A 17,347-nucleotide genomic window follows, 5' to 3' on the forward strand; every position below is an offset into this window, starting at 1 on the left:
CCCCAATGTGCTGTGCCCTGTACCCCAATGTGCTGTGCCCTGATGTGCCCTGTACCCCGATGTACTCTGATGTGTTGGGATCTGTACCCTGTTGTGCTGTGCCCTGATGTGCTGGCTGCTGTACCCTGAACCCTAATGTGCGCTGTACCCTGATGTGCTGGGCTCTGTACCCTGATGTGCTGTGCCCTGGGCCTGTCTGGATGAAGTCCAGGGCCACATTTTTGTCCCACTCCAGCCCTGCACTCGTGTGAAAGAGGCCCAAAAGACAACATTTGGTGATGTCTAAGTTTGATTAAAAACACACAGATACTGCCAAAGACTGCTTGACAATCAAAGAAGCCAGGACAATGGAAGAGGAGGTATTATACCTGAGTTCCAGAGAGGTCTTCATTATTTTCAAACTCCATCCTGATTGGATCATGTGGAGGTAATCCCATGGGATACACAATCATTACGGCACCACGGAGCTGATCCAAAGCATCCTTGACCATGTCTATTGTCACACACACATTGGCCTCCGCTTGTTTCTACACAAAGAGAAGAGACTTTTTATTTCAAAAACATTTTACAATATCTAGCTCCAATCTTTGTCATCATATTCTGACAACACTCATGGCAAATCAGCATCTCTACAGTTGTGACAATCTGGCTTTAAAGTTAAACTCCAGGCAGATATAAAATACACCAATGAATGCCATAATGTATTTATTACATTTAATAAATGTATTGTAAATGCAATAGTGCAAATACCTTAACTTGACTGATTTCAGCCCCCCGTTATTCCTTGTACATAAGGAGTCAGTCTAAGGGGTGCACTGAAAGCCAATCATATGTCCTGCATGTACATGTGCTAACAAGGAACATACTAAAAAGGAGGAGAAAGTGCCAATTTCTCTTCATTACATTGGTGATCGGCTGCTTGGGCAGTTGGAGAGGCGAGTATTTGTCTATTTTCTTTGCAGGGTGTCTTTTTATTCACCATTTGATTTCAGCAATAGAATCTGAATAATAGTGTGGAAGACAAGATTACCTTTGATATTAAGGCTTTTGCTTCCTCCATTGTCTTTTGCAATACCTTCTTCATACTGTCATTAGGTGCTGAAAAAAAGATAAAATAGAGTTTGATAAACATGGATTACCAACATCCAGGGCCGGTGCAAGAATATTTGTCTACACAGGTGAAGGTGCAGTTTGTCCCCCAGACCTCACCATCCTCCTTCCACCCCCTTCCCAGCCATTATGCACCCCACTTCCAATGTCTATAGCCATGCTGGTACCTGCGTCACATTGCACCGGTATTTGTGATGGGGTGCAACCGAAGGACGTTTCTTCAAATCCTTCCAATCCCCCTCTTAGCGAAAATCCTCTCCCCACTTCTAGCACAGATCCGCTCCCCCCCAAGTCCTCCCTTCCAACACAACTCTCCCCCCTCCCCCATCCTGGGTCATATCCTCTTCTCCCCAACCCACCCAGCAAAATCCCTATCCCCCTCTCAGCAAAAATCCTCTCCACACTTCTAGCACAGATCTTCTCCCCCAAGTTCTCCCTTCCAACACAACTCCCCCCCCCCCATTCTGGGCCAAATCCTCCCCCCCCCCATCCTCCCAGCAAACACGCCCCCCCCCCCCCCCCAATCCCCCATGCCAGCAAGTCCTCTACCCAGTTCTGTCACAATTCTTTCTACTCAAATCCCCTTTTCCAGTACAATCCCTCCCCCACCAAACGCAAATCCTCTCCTCTTCTAATACAAATCCATACTTCCCAACTGTCCAGGATTTGATGAGGCCTTCCTGAGATACGAACAAAATCCAGCACATCCAGACTAAGGGCATGTTCACACCAGAACGCTGTGATGTAAACAACGTACCAGCAGAGAGTTTTAAAGTCTTTGAGGCAGAAAGTTAATGCAAGAATCCAACTGATTTCTAGGAGTGATGCAATGGGGGTTATTTACTAAAGGAAAATCCACTTTGCCCTACAAGTGCAAAGTGCACTTGAAATTGCACTTGGAAGTGCAGTCGCTGTAGATCCGAGGGGGACATGCAAGGAAGATAAAAAACAGCATTTTCGCTTGCACATGATTGGATGATAAAATCAGCAGAGCTTCCCCTCATTTCAGATCTACCCCTCAGAATTACAGCAACTGCACTTCCAAGTGCACTTTCAGTGCAATATATTGTAGTGCAAAGTGGATTTGCCTTTCGTAAATAACCCCCAATGAGTTAAAAACTTCAGGTGCGTGAATTGACCCCCATTTTCGTGCCCAATCTTTTTAATTTCTCTCAAACGTTTCCAGATTTCAGACCTATTGTTGACTGCCCTGAGATGATCCAGGAGACACGGTAGACACTTTTTCTTGGTCCCACCTTTTCCGCTCCTGAACCTCCTCTCTTCCTCCCTCCATTACATTGTGATCCTCTAGTACTCTTTTACAGAGCAAAGCTCCCCAGTTGCTTGACCATTTCCCTAACACTTTCCTTTCTTTTCCTCACATGGATTTGTGAGTCATAGGCCCAGATTCACAGAGAGCGGGCGCACATTACGCCGCCGTAGCGCAAACCAATGTACGCCACGCCGACGCAGCGCAGAGAGGAAAGCATGGAATTCAGGAAGCCAGTGCTCCCCACGCTGCGTCGCCATGGCGTAGGTTTCGAAGGCGTAGGTGGAAGTGGACTTGACCCATGCAAATGAGGCGTGACCCCATGCAAATGATGGTCCGAGCGCCAGACAAGTACGTTTAATGAACTGCGCATGCGCCATGACGTGGACGCATCCCCGTGCGCATGCTCACAACCATGTCAGAACAACTGCCTAAGATACGCTGGAGCAATGCGTACGCCATGAATGTAACCTACGCCCAGCCAGACACACGACCAACGTAAAATACGCTGGCCTGGCCGGCTTGTGTTCCCTGGTGCAGACCTTTGCATGTCTGCTGCTGGGTTTCACCTCCTTTATGGGGCTTAACTTTACGCCCGACGCTGGGGCTTAACTTTACGTGCACCTCTCGTAGCCTGCATCAGGCGCATGCAGGTTCGTGAATCGCCGTATTTCCCTCATTTACATATTTGAATGACTAATCAATGGGAGTGGCACCATGCTCCCAGCCTAAATGTGCGCCCACTCTACGCCGGCGTAAGCAAGATACATCGGTGGGGTGTAGCCTGGTTTTAGGTGCATCTCTGTTTGTGGGTCTTGCGCACAGATACGACGGCGCACATTTGCACTTACGTCGGCGTAACTTGATATATGTCGGCGTAAGTGCTTTGTGAATCCGGTTCATAGTCATTATTTCTAAACCTGTTGGTTTATGATTATTGCACTTATACCATGTTCAGATATAAAGGTATCTTCTATCCCTGGCATTGTTTCTCTATGCCATGTACAACCGTTTTCTAACATATCATTGTGTGATATTTTGAATCCTAAAATCTTATAGATAAAAAGTTATTTGACCTAAAAACTTCAGGTGCTCCCTCAATTATTGAAGCACCAAGGCCATTTGTTAAACATGTTTTTGTATTTTCCCATATGGGCCCGGTTCTTTTTTTCCTACCCTCTCTCAGAAACCAGATTAGTTCATTGAATAATATTTTCTACCTGGTCCCCTTGAACATGGTCGCCGTAGGTGTGTTTAGCCAAGTATGTCCTAGCTGTGGTGTAAACATCTGGCTGTGACGTTGTTCAGCTTCCAGCGGATGAGAGGTTTGGAATGCAGGGGGGGGGGGGGGGGAGAGGCTTGTTTATCTCGCCCTCCCCCTATATAAATATGATATGACTAGCTCTGACCACTCCCCTGATGACGTTCCTATTGGACGAAACGCTGTGTAGGGTGGAGCTCTGACGTCATGACGCTGTACGTGCCAACCGATGCCATCTTTGTGGTTGGGAACAATTGATACCTATGAAGCGGAGTTCAGTAGCTTCTGACATGCCTGCCTTTATTTAATGAAATGTCAGTATTCTGGCCGTTTTATATAAAAAAAATTCACCCTGTTTTTCGTGCTACACCATGAGAAGTTGCCTTTGTGTATTCTATGCATGTACCTTTGGATTTACCATGTGTTGAGACTACAAGATCCAGCCATCTACTATCCAAGTGAAGTGGTGCCGTGGTGTTATGGATGTATTATGCCTGTTTAACCACCTGTAATTCAGTGGTCCATTTTCTTTGGTAAGAGGCCCGATGTGTTGGTGTTCGGTGGAGGATATATATGTCATACTCACCATATTATGTCCCTGTTTACACAGTGGGTGGTTCCAGATTTTTCCCTGAACAAGGACTTTGTTTCAACACAATGGACTCTACTTTATAAAGCCATGCTTTTAGCGCTGCATATATTCATCCTTTTATATTTTCCCACTGCTTGTGTGGGCCTGGTTCTACAATGTATGCCCATAACTCAAAAATAAAATTGTTTGCTCAATGTCTTTTGCCCAAATTGACCCTACACCTACAGAGTGTTTAGGTGACTGTGGCAAACACAATAACGCTCCATTGGTGCAGATAATGCAAATGTAATTTGTCAGAGCCAAATAAATAAGGAAAAAAACAATGACTTAAACAGTCAACTGAAATTAAACTTTAAAAGTGGCAATACATTCCACACGTTGTACGGTTTTAGCAGGTCATTATTTACTTCTACACTAAGAGGATATTGAATGCCAGGTATAAAAATTATAAAGGGAATACTATTAAAATGAGGAGATGAAATCATTACCATGTCCATTGCGTCTTCCAATCTCATCCTTTTTGAAGACACTTCCTCCACTGGGCACGCATTTAGCTTCCCATTCATCCTTTAGTTTCAGATCTTCAATCTGTTCATCAGCCAATCCCTGCATATTGGGGGGCAGAATAATGCCATGTTCTGCCAACTCTGCCATATCTATACAGGGGGAAAAAAAGGCAGACTATAAATGCCACTTTCAACAGCAAGTTTTTTTTTAGATCGCAATCTTCATGTGGGTCCTACTGACTACAAGTTTTACTCCAACCAAAACAGAAACTATGGGCTAGATTCATAAAGAATTTACGCCGGCGTATCTATTGATATGCTGCGTAAATTCAAAGCTGCGCCGGCGTATCTTCTTTCTGTATTCAGAAAGCAAGATACGCCGAAATTAGGCTAAGATCCGACTGGCGTAAGTCTCTTACACCGTCGTATCTTAGGGTGCATATTTACGCTGGCCGCTAGGTGGCGCTTCCGTCAATTTCAGCGTAGAATATGTAAATGAGCTGGATACGCCGATTCAGAAACGTACGTGTGTCCGGCGGATTTTTTTACGTCGTTTGCGTAAGGCTTTTTCCGGCGTAGCGTTACTCCTGCTTTATGAGGCATAGCCAATGTTAAGTATGGACGTCGTTCCCGCGTCGAATTTTGAAAATTTGACGTTGTTTGCGTAAGTCGTTCGCGAATAGGGCTTTGCATAAATTACGTTCACATCGAAAGCATTGACTATTTGCGACATGATTAGGAGCATGCGCACTGGGATACGTACACGGACGGCGCATTCGCCGTTCGTTAGAGACGTCATTTACGTGGGGTCATGTTTTATTTACATAAAACACGCCCACCTCTTCTCAATTTGAATTTGGCGCGCTTACGCCGACAGATTTACGCTACGCCGCCGTAACTTAGGGCGCTGGTTCTTTGTGAATCCAGCCCCAGCCTCACTAAGTTACGGCGGCGTAGCGTATCTCAGATACGCTACGCCCGCACAAACTTACGGCGGGCTTTCTGAATCTAGCCCTATATTTTTAGGGCCCTTTCACACTGATGTGCTTCAACAGAAAGCACCTTTCCAGTGTGACAAAAGCACATGAAAATAATTTCCCTTTAAATCCTATATGACTTTTCACATTGCTGCGCTGCATTTGCTCTGCGGTTTTGAAAAGGCTTGCATGCTGCATCATTGGTGCGCTTTTCAAACGTGCACCTTCCACTGTAAGTCAATGGAAACGCACCAAAAATGCACTGAGGATGTGCTTTTGATGTGTTTTTGGGGTCACATAACACTTAAAAATAAAAATGCTGGTTGTTAAAAAGCCAGCACACGCCGACATTCTTAGCAACCAGTGGACAGGTACAGATACCGTACATTGCCAAACACCCCCCCAAATGCTGGTTGTTAAAAAGCTTTTTGTTAAAAAGCCAGCACACGCCGACATTCTTAGCAACCAGTGGACAGGTACAAATACCGTACATTGCCAAACGCCCCCCCACACCAATGCCTCCATGGTGGTCACTCTCAGGCTCTCTCTGATAAAATCTCTTCATGCTTAGGGGAGTCAGTCCGGCCGCCCACCTCTCCTCCCTTCACATTCACAGAGCCGCCTGAGCTGTTCAGCTGTCCTGCCCAGTCTTCCCGGCTCCTCTCCCCTCCAAAGTGCCCGGTAATAGCAATGGCACACTCCTGCCTAACCGACTGTCAAAGTCAGTTAGCCAATCAGGGAAGAGGGGACATGTCTGGGTCGGGGGGTCCGTGTCTGAATGGACACACATCGCTGTGACTCGGCTCGGGTGCCCCCATAGCAAGCTGCTTGCTGTGGAGGCACTTGACAGGAGGGAGGGACCAGGAATAGTGAAGAGGGACCTGAGAACAGGAAGATCCAGTCTGCTCTAAGCAATACCAACTTCACAGAGGAGGCAAGCATACTTATCTGTACACCGGCGTCAAGATATATACTGTATCTCCGATAGTTGCGAGAAACTTCTTACCTGAACAAATCCTACCAACTTTAAGCCTGCCATTGTAAATGACTACTAGATCTTTCACCAGGTCAACCACAGGAACATTGACAGTCGTATCAAAGAGGAACTGGCTGTCATCACCGAGTTTCACATGTAGGCGCACCATATCTGCAATGATAAATATCAGATGAAATGATAGCAAATGACACATAGGCACCTCTTATAATATCTGTGTAGCTACACTTAAAAAAAAAAATGAATGATCATTAGTTTTTCAATAGAGATGTATTGATGTTTATTTTTCATCCATTAATCAATGGACAAAGAATAGACAAATGGTCTGCATTTTCAAAATGTATGAGTGCTGCCAGCATTGCTGCAGAGGTTGAAGGGTTAGGGGGTCAGCCTGTCAGTGCTCAGACCATATGCCACACACTGCATCAAATTGGTCCGCATGGCCCAGAATGGGCCCAGAATGGAAGCCTCTTCTAAAGATGATGCACAAGAAAGCCCGGAAACAGTTTGCGGAAGACAAGCAGACTAAGGACATTGATTACTGGAACCATGTTCTGTGGTCTGATGAGACCAAGATAAACCTATTTGGTTCAGATGGTGTCAAGTGTGTGGCAGCAACCAAGTGAGGAGTTCAGACAAGTGTGTCTTGCCTACAGTCAGGCATGGTGGTGGGAGTGTCATGGTCTGGGGCTGCATGAGTGCTGACGGCAATGGGGAGCTACAGTTCATTGAGGGAACCATGAATGCCAACATGTACTGTGACATACTGAACAAAGCATGATTCCCTCCCTTCGGAGACTGGGCCGCAGGGCAGTATTCCAACATGATAACGACCCCAAACACACCTCCAAGACGACCACTGCCTTGCTAAAGAAGCTGAGGGTAAAGGTGATGGACTGGCCAAGTATGTCTCCAGACCTAAACCCTATTGAGCCTCTGTGGGGCATTCTCAAATGGAAGGTGGAGGAGCGCAAGGTCCCTAACATCCACCAGCTCTGTAATGTCATCATGGAGGAGGGGAAGAAGACTCCAGTGACAACCTGTGAAGCTCTGGTGAACTCCATGCCCAAGAGGGTTAAGGCAGTGCTGGAAAATAATGGTGGCCACACAAAATATTGACACTTTGGGCCCAATTTGGACATTTTCACTTTTCACTCAGCGATTTAGACATGAATGACTGTGTATTGAGTTATTTTGAGGGGACAACAAATGTACACTGTTATACTCACTACTTTACATTGTAGCAAAGTGTCATTTCTTCAGTGTTGTCACATGAAAAAATATAATAAAATATTTACAAAAATGTGAGGGGTGTACTCACTTTTGTGAAATACTGTATATGTATTCGCCAACTTCATTGTTCTGTGATGGAAGTGTAATTTCAGCACTGTGACTGTCACTGATTTTTTATTTTTATATTTCAGGTACTTGCATAGTTCCGTCAATTTATGCAGCGCTTTGCATATACATTGTGCATTCACATCAGTCCCTGCCCTCAAGGAGTTTACAACCTAAGGTCCCCAACACACATTCATACATACTAAGGGCGGCCAATTTAAACTGGATGCGATTAACCTACCTGAATGTCTTTTGGAGTGTGGGAGGAAACCAGAGTACCTGGGAGGAAACCCAGACAGGCACAGGGAGAACATGCAAACTCCAGGCAGATGGTGTCGTGGCCGGAATTTGAACCAGCGACCCTTTTTGCTGCTAGGGGGAAGTGCTAACCACTACACCACTGTGCTGCCCACACTGATATCTCCGGGCCATGGTTTACAATCGGGAGCTGGTAGGATGGGCTCCCAATCATGTGACAGCAAATTACAGTGATCACATGAACGTAAAGCAGAACTTAACTCTCTGTAGCAACATTTTCTTTTGTCCTCCACCTTACAAAAATAGGATAAAAAATGTGGACGGCTACAGTGCCCATACTATGGACCTTGCTAGATGGAGGCGTGGAGCAGGGGCAGGGAGGGAACGAAACGCATCAGTGAACTTCTGCTTTAAAGGGGTTGTAAACCCACCTGTTTTTTCACCTTAATGCATCCTATGCATTAAAGAGGAATTAAACCCTGATGGGTTTTACTTCCTCTTTGCTTCCCTGCAAAGGTAAAGTATAATGGGCTAGTATGTATCGCACACTAGCCCATTATGTGTCATTTACCTGAAACCAAAGCCTTCAATGTCATTGCTGTCCCCTGTTACACGAAGTGTCCATCTTTCATCCTCTTCCTTCAGGGTATCGCGGCTCCGGCACTGTGATTGGCTAGAGCCGCAATGACATCACTCCCGCACATGCGCACTGAAGACGCCAGTCACGCCACGATCTCCTTTAGAAATGGCACGATCGCCGCTTCTAAAGTGCGCCTGCGCCGTTGTCTATGGCACATGCACCGTAGACATAGCGCCTGTCTCTTTTGTAAATATCTCCTAAACGGAGGAGGATTAGACGATATTTCGAGCACCTACAGGTGAGCCCTAATCTAGGCTTACCTGTAGGTAAAAGTGACTGTAAAGGATTTACAACCACTTTAAGGTGAAAAAACATCTGACAATTACCGGCCCCCGTTTTATTTACCTGAATGTCCCACGCCGAGGACGTGCCGTCTCTGCCCGGGGGTTCTCGGCTCTTGATTGGATAGATTGATAGCAGGACAGCCATTGGCTCCCGCCTCTGTCAATCAGATACAATGACACGGGCGCCGGGGGGTGGGGCCGAGTCCTGCTATGGATACCAAATGCTGGACTCGGGAGTGGCGCCCGCAAGGTAACCCCTCCGGGAAAGCGCTTCTCCTAGGGGGTTATCTAATGCAGGGAGCTGAGACAGCCGCAGAGGGACCCCAGAAGACGTAGATCGGGGCCACTCTGTGCAAAACGAACTGCACAGTGGAGGTAAGTATGACATGTTTGTTATTTATAAAATTGAACCTTTAGTGTCACTTTAAAGTCCTGGCATCCAGAACTCCATAAAAAGCAATAAAAGGTTCTCAGGGGTCACAACACCTTCCTTGCTCCATCAACACAATGAAATGCCCTTCCATGGTTGCCATGGAAACTCCACCAACAACAACAAACATGTACAATGGTAGACTTCTTCCTGACACCGTGCAGGATTTGTAGAAATAAATGATGCGCTGATTCATGGTTATTATACAGAATGAGTATCAGCCATGTGTAGGATTCCTGTGTCAGGACATCTCCAGCTATCTGAGGCCGTCTGGGTATCAGGACTCTCTCTCATACATACACACACACAGAGCTCGGGGGGCTCCCTATACACGGGGGGGGGGGGGGGCACAGTACAACGATACCACAACAAATGGACACACAGGGGACTCACCTGCTTATACACCAGACTTCCTGCAACACAACCAGGGCTACACTGTAAACACGCCCCCGTATCCTAGGACACGGCAGTAAACATCCGGCGTGCGGCTTTCCTGTGACGACACGACGTACAACAGAACTCATAGACACGCCCCCTTCCCGGTGATTGGCCCAGTACTCCAGTTGTTGCACAGGATGCCATGTGAGGAGAGTAGGAAGAAGTGGTGATCATATGTTCCGTCGGATATGGCGACCCGTAAGAAATGGTAACGGAAGTGACGTAACCTAGCCGCCATCTTGCTACACCCCGCACTCCTCCATAGTAAGGATAGACTAAGAAGGGGGAGCGGACATCTTGTTACACCCACTGGAGTTTTGCATCTCAGACTTATTTTTAACAGCAAAGTGAAATACAGTACTTAGAACTCCGTATGAATGTTTAGATGTTGACTTTTTAAAGCAGCAAACTTCTGGCAGATTAGCAAACCTATGTGGAAAAGGTAATAAATATTTGCTTTTCTCACACTGAACCGTCACTCCGCCAATCAGGAGGCGGTGGCGCGGGTCCAGTACCGGTCACCCGATTGGCCAAAGGCACAGGCACAGGCGATCCCATTGGCCAGCTAGCAGAAGCGAAGAAGAAACGCACAGAGGATCCTGGAGCCAAAACCTTCGTTGACGATGGAATCTGTCACTCATTTCCCTCCTGCGTGGCTATCTCTATCATAGAGCACAAGGAGGAAGTGATGTCACTTCAGAACAGCGGTCCTCAACCTTTTTTGCATGGGGGATCGTTTTTTTTGTGGAGGGGGAATGCATACCCCCCAACCGTCCCGGATTCCGCGGGATCCTCCCGCAATTTAAAGTGTGTCATTTGGTGGGGCAACATTCCGTGCCTCCATGTTTGTTTTCGTTTCCCGCCACCATGTTTGAGTCCGGTGCCCTGTGATTGGGCGTATGGTGGTCATGTGCGGCGTGGGGCTGGCCTGTCAGCGATCATCTAGAAGCCCCGCCTCCGCACATGACCGCTACACGCCCAATCACAGTGCGACGGTACAGTGCAGTCACACAATATGGAGCGGGCTGCAGCAGGCGGATGGAGCAGACGGGGAGTCGGGACAGAGCGGTATTTGCACAGGTAGGAGAACCCCCCCCCAAACCCCCGCCCCCCCACTCAACAAGATGTCCCCCACTGGATTTTTTTAAATGTTGGGAGGTATGGGAATGTAGTCTCTAGTGGAAAGGGAATTCGGCAGCGGTGATTTATCTGGTGAATGGTTGATGTCAGCACTTAAATCCTCACGACACCATGCTTGATATGGTGTCAGGATGATCAAATCACATTGTTTCTATTACTACATTGTAATATAAAATGAAATAGTTCAACTCACCATAATGCCGAATCAGTGGGAACCCTAAGTTTGTCACTTGCCACCAGATACAGCATGCCACCGTCGTCTGCCCCCAGATGCAGCTATTCACTTCCCACTGTCGTCTGCTGCCAGATGCAGTGTGTCACTTGCCATCCAATGCAGTTTTTCGCTTGCCACCCAAAGCCTGCCACTAGATGCAGTGTGCCACCTATAGCCTGCCACCAGATGCATTGTCACTTGCCAGCCAATAATGAGGGGTGCAGGGTACTATGGGTTGGGGGCAGGGTGTATAGTGAGGGTTGCAGAGTACTATGGGTTGGGGCAGGGTTCTGTGGAGGGGTGCAGGGTACTATGGGTTGGGGGGCAGGGTACTATGGGTTGGGTGCAGGGTTCTGTATAGAGTGCAGGGTACTATGGGTTGGGGGCAGGGGTGCAGGGTACTATGGGTTGGGGGCAGTGTTCTGTGGAGGGGTGCAGGGTACTATGGATTAGGTGCAGGGTTCTGTGGAGGCATGCATGGTTCTGTAGAGGGGTGCAGGGTACTATGGATTGGGTGCAGGGTACTATGGGTTAAGGCAGGGTCCTGTGGAGGGGTGCAGGGTACTATGGGTTGGGTGCAGGGTTCTGTGGAGGGGTGCAGGATTCTGTGCCCTGTGGAGGGGTGCAGGGTTCTGTAATGTAGAGGGTGATGGGTGCAGGGTAGATGGGAGGTACAGGAAGAAGAGAGGACTCCCATACAGGGTTCAATGGAGGAGTAGAGGGCAGAGGACAGTGTCAGAATGGACCCTGGACATTGCATTGCCAGGGACCTGGATCAGAGCTGGGGGAGAGGGAGCAGCTGGGGCCGGTGAGCGAGGACCGAGAAGGAGGGACCCGAGGACTGGGACGCACGGAAGGGACTCAGGGACACAGGCAGCGTCCCACCCCCATTTCAGTCATGAGAGACGAGCAGTGCCAGAACACCGATTACAGTGATCAGCCTTACACTGCACATGTGACAGGGAGCCAGCACCACTATCCCTGACCTACACCTCCATCCACTGTACTACTAACCCACTGCCTGACCCACAGCGCTCCTCCAACCAATCACCCTCTACTACCTTGAGGGCAAAGACGACCCTGCCTATCAGCAGAGCAGGGGGCGAGGGGAGCGGTTATGAAAAGACTCCCCCAATCCCACTGTCTGTGTAGATCTCCCGCCCCCTTTCTCTACTGATAGGATGAAATCGTGGTGGGGTGGGAGAGCCGGAAGAGGAGATAGACATAGCTCAGAATCGTGAACAGCTGCATCGGCCGTGTCAATTTCATTCCGGGACACTGTATTGTCCCGGAATGAAGTGGCTGCATATGATGGGTACAGTGGTTGCATTTGATGTTTTTGTTTCAGTATTTTTCAGTTTGATTGCACCCCCCCAAAAAATTTGAGCACCAGCCGCCACTGTATTCCAGACACTATATATATATATATATATATATATATATATATATATATATATATATATATATATATATACACACACACACACACAAAGTCTAGGAGGGTGGAAAGAACCAGTATCCTAAAAAAAACATGCATTGCTGGATTTTGGTATGGAGCTCATTCCATCTCCAGATGTTCCTGTGTGCCCCATATTGGCAGTGTATGTCCACGCTCCTAACAGTACGCCATTTTACCAAATTTTAGGTTGCAATATGCAGGATAGAGCAGGGACTGGTCAGATGGGGATCACTTTGGCACAGTTGGCCGGCTTGAACATGTACTGCCCTATATGTGAACTAAGAATCCCCCTTTTTATCACCAAGTTTGCCCTTGTGTTTCTTTTATATACTGTATATATACTTTTAATAAAGTTAAAGGGTTTGTAAAGTATTTTTTTTTATCTTAATAGCTTCCTTTACCTTAATGCAGTGCTGTTTTCATGTCCTCATTGTTCATTTTGCTCTCAAGTTGCTGTAATTCTTCTCTGATCTCCACACTTCCTGGTTGTCTGTTTCCTGATGACCACAGTGCTGGGAGCTTTCTCTCTGTGGTCACTAATCAAGGAGGTGTGATTACTGTGTGTCTAAAACCCCACAGCACCTCCCCCCTTTGGATGCTCTGTATGGCTCTGTACAGCAGAGAGGCAGGAAACAACATGCAAAAACGAAACTAGAAACTACAGGTACATTATATGATTGATTTTTATCTATTTTTAACCACTTAAGGACCGCCTCATGTAAATATACATCAGCAGAATGGCACGGACAGGCACATGCACGTACCTATACGTCCTCTGCTTGACGTGGGTGGGGGTCCCCCCCCCGATCGGGACCCCCCCCCCCGCTACATGCGGCGGTCGGTAAGCCTCGGGGAGCGATCCGGGACGACGGCGCGGCTATTCGTTTATAGCCGCCCCGTCGCGATCGCTCCCCGGAGCTGAAGAACGGGGAGAGCCGTATGTAAACACGGCTTCCCCGTGCTTCACTATGGCGGCGCATCGATCGAGTGATCCCTTTTATTAGGGAGACTCGATCGATGATGTCAGTCCTACAGCCACACCCCCCATAAGTTGTAAACACACACCAAGTGAACACTAAATGTTACAGCGCCCCCTGTGTTTAACTCCCAAACTGCAACTGTCATTTTCACAATAAAGAATGCAATTTAAATGCATTTTTTGCTGTGAAAATGACAATGATCCCAAAAATGTGTCAAAATTGTCCGAAGTGTCCGCCATAATGTCGCAGTCACAAAAAAAAAAAAACGCTGATCGCCGCCATGAGTAGTAAAAAAAAATAAAAATGCAATAAAACTATCCCATATTTTGTAAACGCTATAAATTTTGCGCAAACCAACCGATAATTGCGATTTTTTTTACCAAAAATAGGTAGAAGAATACGTATTGGCCTAAACTGAGGAAAATTTTTTTTTATATATTTTTGGGGGATATTTATTATAGCAAAAAATAAAAAATATTGCATTTTTTTCAAAATTGTCGCTCTATTTTTGTTTATAGCGCAAAAAATAAAAACCGCAGAGGTGATCAAATATCACCAAAAGAAAGCTCTATTTGTGGGGAAAAAAGGACGCCAATTTTGTTTGGGAGCCACGTCGCACGACCGCGCAATTGTCTGTTAAAGCGACGCAGTCCCGAACTGTAAAAACCCCTTGGGTCTTTAGGCAGCATATTGGTCCGGGGCTTAAGTGGTAAATAGGAATCAGTTAACTATTATGTCTCTATACCCTGTGTAAACAGTCATTTCAGCAAAAAAAAATATATATATATTTACAACTCCTTTAAGGTAATACTGTAACTAAACTAAATTTGTGTTTAATTTTTTCAATTTTTTTTGCATTATTAAACAGAGAGGTCACTAAATCTGATTTCTGACTCCATTCACAATGCAGCACATTAGTAACAACACACAGGTGATGCTTTAATAATAGGAATACCAAATCCAAATTTAGCTTATGCTCACGGGTGTGTAAAACACGGTTCAGATCTGTACAGCGTGCGGTTTTATGCATACAGTTGTGCTCATAAGTTTACATACCCTGGCAGAATTTATGATTTCTTGGCCTTTTTCAGAGAATATGAATGATGACATAAAAACTTTTCTTTTTCTTTAGTGTTTGGCTGAAGCCATTTATTGACAATCAACTGTGTTTACTCTTTTTAAATCATAATGGCAACAGAAACTACCCAAATGACCCTGATCAAAAGTTTACATACCCCAGTTCTTAATACCGTGTATTGCCCCCTTTAACCACTTGCTTACTGGGCACATATACCCCCTTCCTGCCCAGGAAGGGGGTATATGTGCCCAGGCGAAATTTCAGCTTCCGGCACTGCGTCACTTTAACTGACAATTGCGCGGTCGTGCGACATGGCTCCCAAACAAAATTTACTTATTTTTCCCTACAAATAGAGCTTTATTTTGGTTGTATTTGATCACCTCTGCGTTTTTTATTTTTTGCGCTATAAACAAAAAAAGAGCGTCAATTTTGAAAAAAAAACACAATATTTTTTACTTTTTGCTATAATAAATATCCCAATTTGTTTTAAAAAAAACTATTTTTTTTCTCAGTTTAGGCCGATACATATTCTTCTACATATTTTTGGTAAAAAAAAAAAAAAATCACAATAAGCGACTGGTTTACGCAAAAGTTATAGCGCCTACAAAATAGGGGACAGAATTATGATTTTTTTTTTTTACAATTTTTTTTTTTATTACTAATGGCGGTGATCTGCAATTTTTATTGGGACTGCGACATAATGGCGGACAGATCAGACACTTTTGACACATTTTTGGGACCACATTTATACAGCGATCAGTGCTATAAATATGCACTGTTATGCCCTGTACAAACGATCGCTTCGTCTGATGAAAATGGACCGTTTTCATCGGACGAACCGATCGTGTGTGGGCCCCATCAGTTTTTTTCCCCATCGGTGGGGAAAAAAAAAAATAAACTGTTTTAAATTTTTCGTATGGTTAAAAAACCGATGGAAAAAAAAAACGATCGTCTGTAGGGAAATCCATTGGTCAAAAATCCACGCATGCTCAGAATCAAGTCGACACATGCTCGGAAGCATTGAATTTCATTTTTCTCTGCACATCGTTGTGTTTTACGTCACCGCGTTGGACACGATCGTATTTTTAACCGATGGTGTGTAGGCAAGACTGATGAAAGTCAGCTTCATCGGATATCCGACGAACAAATCCATTGGTTCGTTTTCATCAGACGAACCGATCGTGTGTACAGGGCATTACTGTATAAATGTGACTGGCAGGGAAGGGGTTAACACTAGGGGCGAGGAAGGGGTTAAATGTGTGCCCTGCATAGTGTTTTTTAACTGTGGGGGGAGGGGACTGACTGGGGGAGGTGACCGATCTGTGTCCCTATGTACAAGGGACCCAGCATCGGTCTCCTCTCCCTGACAGGACGTGGATCACACAGATCCACGTCCTTGTCTGTGTAACCGCCGATCGCGGGTACCCGGCGGACATCGCGGCCGCCAGGCACGCGCAACGGCACTGCAGTGAGGGGGGGGGGGGAATTCCTGTCCCACTTCCTCCTTCTGCCCAGGGACCGCTTAGGCGATATGTCATATCGCCTTCTGGCGGCCCCTCCCTGTAGGCAAACACCTGGGACACGTGACAGGTCCCAGGCGATCGCCTGTCCATTCAGGGAGCGATGCACCGCTCGCGCATTGCGCAGTGAGTGCCCGGCTGCAAAGCCGAAAGCTGTCATGGCCGGGTGCCCACAGTTACAATGGAGGCGCCGGCGGAGAAGGGGGGGGGAGGAGCGAAGCTCTGGGCGGAGCATCGCTGGACCGTGGAACAGGTAAGTGTATGTTTATTAAAACCCAGCAGCTACACTTTTTGTAGCTGCTGACCTTTAATAAACATAAAAAGAGGCTGGAACTCCCCTTTAAGTTTAAAAACTATTTTTTTTTGCTAGAAAAAAAACTATTTTTTTAGTAGAGACCCTAGCCACTTGCCGACCGCCGCACGTCAATATGCAAAAACAAAAACAATTAATGGACTTTTTTTTATTCCCATATGTAACAACTAAGGGCCAGATTCACAAATGAGATACGACGGCGTTTCTCCTGATACGCTGTCGTATCTCTGTTTCTATCTATGCGACTGATTCATAGAATCAGTTACGCATAGATAGCCAGAAGATCCGAGAGGTGTAATTGTTTTACACTGTCGGATCTTAGGATGCAGTACCGCGGCCGCCGCTGGGGGGAGTTCGCGTCGTAAACCAGCGTCGGGTATGCAAATTAGGAGTTACGGCGGATCCACAACGGTTTTTCGCGTTCGCTACGTCGCCGCTAGTCTAGTTTCCCGTCGCAAAGTTACACTTTTTTTTTGGTGCCTTAACTTTAGTCAGCAAGTGTATTGCGGTCTAAAGTATGGCCGTCGTTCCCGCGTCAAAATTTA

The 17,347-nt window shown here is 46.4% G+C and overlaps 1 protein-coding gene across 1 annotated transcript in view; it reads right to left on the reverse strand.

Annotated features, from left to right (window-relative positions):
- The window catches only part of CFAP298 (cilia and flagella associated protein 298), a 29,627-nt gene extending 19,466 nt beyond the window's left edge, over positions 1–10,161 (reverse strand). Inside the window, exons 1-5 of the mRNA XM_040338876.1 lie at positions 10,054–10,161; positions 6,723–6,863; positions 4,722–4,889; positions 1,031–1,098; positions 369–527 (exon numbers count right to left, since the gene is read on the reverse strand). Coding sequence (XP_040194810.1) covers positions 369–527; positions 1,031–1,098; positions 4,722–4,889; positions 6,723–6,861 — 534 coding nt within the window. The 5' untranslated portion in view covers positions 6,862–6,863; positions 10,054–10,161. The remainder of the gene's footprint in view (positions 1–368; positions 528–1,030; positions 1,099–4,721; positions 4,890–6,722; positions 6,864–10,053) is intronic.
- Positions 10,162–17,347: the final 7,186 nt, after the last annotated feature.

This window comes from Rana temporaria, chromosome 2, assembly GCF_905171775.1.
Source record: "Rana temporaria chromosome 2, aRanTem1.1, whole genome shotgun sequence".
NCBI classification, from domain to species: Eukaryota; Metazoa; Chordata; class Amphibia; order Anura; family Ranidae; genus Rana; species Rana temporaria.